At 38.1% G+C, this 4829-nt stretch overlaps 1 protein-coding gene across 1 annotated transcript in view; it reads right to left on the reverse strand.

Moving 5' to 3' along the window:
* The window catches only part of LOC108570105 (low-density lipoprotein receptor-related protein 2), a 33086-nt gene extending 29432 nt beyond the window's left edge, over positions 1 to 3654 (reverse strand). Inside the window, exon 1 of the mRNA XM_017931895.1 lies at positions 3092 to 3654. Within this exon, the coding sequence (XP_017787384.1) occupies positions 3092 to 3257 (166 nt within the window). The 5' untranslated portion in view covers positions 3258 to 3654. The remainder of the gene's footprint in view (positions 1 to 3091) is intronic.
* Positions 3655 to 4829: the final 1175 nt, after the last annotated feature.

The following is a 4829-nucleotide window of genomic DNA, read 5'->3' on the forward strand; positions in this document are numbered from 1 at the left end:
ACTGTACTGAATTATTAGTAAGAGTTTAATAAATCTAATCAGTGTTATACGCAGAGTGCTATACTGAACTTACACTGTGTCTAGCACACAACAACACTATTACTGAATGAACAATTAATTAGCAAATTATGTTTTAAAAAGCAGCCATTGGTAATAAAATAAATATCTTATGGTAACTTTTATTTTAAGTACGCAATATTATCGACAGAGTATGCAGAAATTACAAACAATAATGCCAGATGGAAGTTAGAATGTTAGAATTCTCTAACGTGGAATATTTTCGTAAACTATCTCAAAATGGAATCTGGAAAAAGTTGAAGAAATAGGAATCTTCGAGAATTCGGAGCACTCTCCTTGTCGTGTTTACTACGAGTCCGAAAAACCGGTTTTTCTCTCTCTATAAAACTTGGACCTGTGTGGACGGCGCATTAGATGCGCCGCATCACGGTAGCCCCCGATCGTATTGATCACTCGATCGTTCAGGTGAATATCGAGTGATATCTAATTAAACGTAACCAATTCAAATTCGTCATCCACTGTATCCTTAGTGAAAAAAAAAGACAATATCGATCGACAACACGTGTAATTGATTATAGAAATATATAAGATACTTTTTCTTCGATTTTTGTAACCATGTTATGGTGATTGAAAATTTTTGTCGCAAATAGTCACATGAAAACCAGGCAGATCGTTCAGTTCTCAAAAAACCCCGATCATCTTACACGCAAACTAAGGCTACAAGTGAAACCGGTTTCATAAAGATTGCGTGGCCATGCGGCGTTCTTCTGTATTTATTTCGTTTGCTGCCACGATCCTCTGAGTTCTCGTTGCTTCTCCCACGGACGAATTAGGGAATAAGAAAACGCGTCAAAATGTTGAAGACATGTATCCGTGTCACAGTCAACCTAAAGTGACCGTACAGCTTCGTGAATATTGCAAAAATGTAATTTCCCACTTGATATAACGTTAATTCGATGAATGCTGTGTTTATCAAGAGAAATGAGTCCACGTTGCAAATATTACAAATATTTCGCCAGCATTTGCATTTTCTTCGTGTCTCATGTCAGATGGTGCAACCACTTAAGTGGAATAGCTGTTTTTTTTTTGTTATCCAAGCATAAACATATACACGTGAAACTTGACCTAAATATGTTTTTTTTAACCAAGATTTTAACTGTATATCATCTATTAAAGCATAATCAACAAAAAATAAATGGAGAAAGTTTGTAGTTAGCATATTTTCAAATTATATGCCCGACGTCTTTTGGTTAATTGCATCGCGACTGCGCAGAGGCAGCCTGGTCAATTTTTCCACAGCTAAATTTAACTTCTCGTACCCGGAAAGGTCGACTCTTGCGTTTCACCTTTCGCAGAAGCCCACCTTTGCATCTCAAGGTCAATGTTTACTTTCATCTTTTTCTCCCCCTATGCCATTTAATATTCACCCGCGAAAAAATGCGTAATGGCATTTTATTCAGAACTCGCCGGAACACTTTCTACTTTGTAGAACAGTTTCGTAATTAAACCATAAATAAAAACGTACAAAAAAAAATCTGTCAACAAATTTTTTTTTCAATTTCGTACAAAAATTTGAAAATTACTACTTCACGAACTCTTAGCCTATCTGATCTCGAGTAACGTAACCCTATGATTTTCCATTTTTCTAATGACTTTTAGTAGACTATGGATTAGAATCGCGTTACACAAAAGAAAAGCCACAGCAAATGAATTAACGGTAAATTCAACTCGATTCGTTAACTGCATTCTCATGCAAGGTGGGATTTTTAAAAAGTCGGACGCCCGAGGAAAAGCACCCGTGATAAGTCGCACACCTAGCGGGGAGCAGAGAAAGCAGTGAGCAGAGATGCTCCGATTGAAAAACAGCCGCAATCCTGACAGCATGGCGTATGTAACAGAATTAAATCGAGATTAGCTGTTCTAACTATCAAACCATTCTTGGAATTGCACTTTGGCATAAACCTTCGTTTAAAACCCAAAATACAATGAAACAATCATTTTTATCAACACGGGTTATGGAAAATTTTTAAATATTTGTTTTTATTCAATTTAGGTTAATCACATTGATTGATTAGAGTGGATGGAGGTAAGAGTGTATTCTTTGAAAGTAAGGGGAAAGAGAATCGTATCTTCTCAAAGTGGAGAGTAATGATGGCCTTGAAGGGGGTCATAAAAGTAATTTCGAGGTTACGGAGGTTACATCACCACGTAATTCTTTCATCTTCCTATCGTCCACGGTAAACAGCTCCTTCTTCGTATTATCAATCATTTATCACCCCTTGAAATATTTTTCATATGTCACAAATGTACAAATTAAAAAGAAATGATACGTTTATGAACAATGATACCTTCTTTAGAAAATAAGTAAAGGAAAAATAGGTAATAGGAAAAAAGACGTACAATAAGAACACTCACCTCTATTATTAAAAAAAACAATTGATGAATTATAAGTAACTAATTAGGTTCCGAGAAAACCATATGAATATTTTATGTTACAAACTAATAAATTGCAGTATACATGAGAGCAAAAAAGAAGAAATTCAATTGCTCCTTGTTTATGAAAGCAAACCGATCTCCATTCATCCGACGGAACAAAGGCGTGCAAGAGTATATACGCGCGCGTTCGACTTTATAGAATCGGTAATTAGTTGACATGAAAGTTCGTGGAATGGTAACAAATGATGGAGAGTTGGCTAACGTTCTGCGCTTTTTGCACATAGCATTGTTTCGTGGTTCCCCTAGTACACTCTTTAATCGGCACAAAAAAAAGAAAACTAGTCGTGAGCTCTCGAAAAATCACTTTTAGTAAGGTTATAAAATATACATTAGAACAAAACTCGATTTATCTACATTAATCAACGATTCATATCGAGAAGCACCGATCTATGCGCGTCATGCATGCGCAACCGCACTAATGCTGCGCAAACAGGTTGTTACACGCCACTTCATGAGCAGAACAAATTTTAATTGGCATAATATTATATCGTTATGTTATATTATATTGGAAAGATTTTCTCCATTCGAAACAAAAATGTAAATTAACCAGAGAGGAAGTGGAGGTCGATACACTTACCCTTCCTGTTGGCGACAACCTGTGCAACACCAGCGAGAACTAGGATCAGCGGAAGCCCGTCGAGGATCGTGTACAGGCGACTTCTCGTTCCGAAAATATTCCCGGAAGCGCGTCTACCACCGAGGAGGAACGTGCGTGGCCGGCGTGGCCCCGCAGCCACTGCCATCGCACCGTCCTTCTCACCGCACAGCGTTCAACACTTCAATTATTCTCTCCACTGTTCAGCCGGCACCACGATTCTCAGGGTACACCGTTCGACCGTGGATGAAACGGTGTGTCTTTTTGATACACGCGAGAACGTTTTTGTCGGAGCAAACACCGTTTGTTTAGATGGAATTACAGGATTGCTCTCGCAGGTGAGGAATGAAGATGTTACTCTCGAAATGTACACTTGTTGCGTCGAGGTGGACGTATGTGGTGCATGTGCGGATTCTCCTTAATGCGAAAGGCAAAATTCTCGATATAGAATAGAAATAAAAAGGAGAGAAAAAAAAAGAACGCGAAAAGCACGAGCGGCTTTCGAGTTCAGTTCTTCGCTTACGCGCACAATAATACGCGGCCGCGGTCTGTGAACAACTGACTACAAGCTACAGACCTACACCGCACGGAGGGGCACCGAGTAGCGTACGCATGCGCAGAGAAGAAACTCTAAGGACCACGTGTGGAAAATCCTCCAAGAGACAGCGCTCAACTAGTGAATACCTGTGAACGCTGTGACATGGATATTAAATACGACGTAAAATCGGATCATTGGAAATAATCGATCGACTGTTCAACTCAACGATCGATTCCTTCGATGCACCTGGTGATGATTTCGTTTAAGTTGGGCGCCTCTTTTTTTTCTAATACTGCAATTCTAAAATAAAACTCATATGCATTGGAATAAATTGCTTTTCTTTTTTAATGAAATGTGACCTGTATTTTACTGTTTTATTCTGCTTGCTGAATAAACACTGCGGGAAAAAATTCATATACCTGCTCCGTCTTAGAGAGAAACACATAGAAAGCGAATGTAAATACGATGAACTTACCTGACCTGAGGTAACACTGTCCCTTAGAATTTTCTTAACTTTTTCTGCGATCTTAACGGGTCTCAGGTGGTCCAAACCTGCACCTGCGTTAGTTCCTTGAGTTCTTTTTGACAAAACTGCTCAATCTGCTAACTATAATTTTTTACAATATTATATTTCATTTCCAAAATTTTCTAATTTATTAAAATCTATTTTTTAATATTCAGAAAAATTGAAAAATTACATTTAACACTAAACTATCTACAATTATAAATTTTTCGCCTAAAAAAGCTGTGAATGTTATATTTAATTTCTATAGACTTTCTTTAATGTATTAAAATTGAATTCCAATTTTTCAAATAATTTCATATCTGCGGGCGTAAATGAGTCTCAAGAACGTGACGATAGAATTAATTGGGAGTGGCATGTGCTCGAAAGGGAAAACCACAATTTGTCTTCACGATACACCACTTGTGAATGAAGTTGTATACCATGAACCCGTGCTGCCCGTGCCCGGTGGTGCCGCTCGAAAGAACGATATGTCGCCTCGGCTCCTGCGTTTATTCGCGAACGCGTTTATTAGTCGAAGTAAATGCCGCAGCCCGTGTTTGACCTTTCCTATTGTCCGGAGACTTCCTTTTCCAGTTGAAACCAGTCACCGCTAAACCTTTAACTGGATTCTCGTTAAATTCGCCTTTTTATTCTTTTTTAAATATATCAACAATTCC

Source organism: Habropoda laboriosa, unplaced genomic scaffold (genome assembly GCF_001263275.1).
Source record: "Habropoda laboriosa isolate 0110345459 unplaced genomic scaffold, ASM126327v1 scaffold9, whole genome shotgun sequence".
NCBI classification, from domain to species: domain Eukaryota; kingdom Metazoa; phylum Arthropoda; class Insecta; order Hymenoptera; family Apidae; genus Habropoda; species Habropoda laboriosa.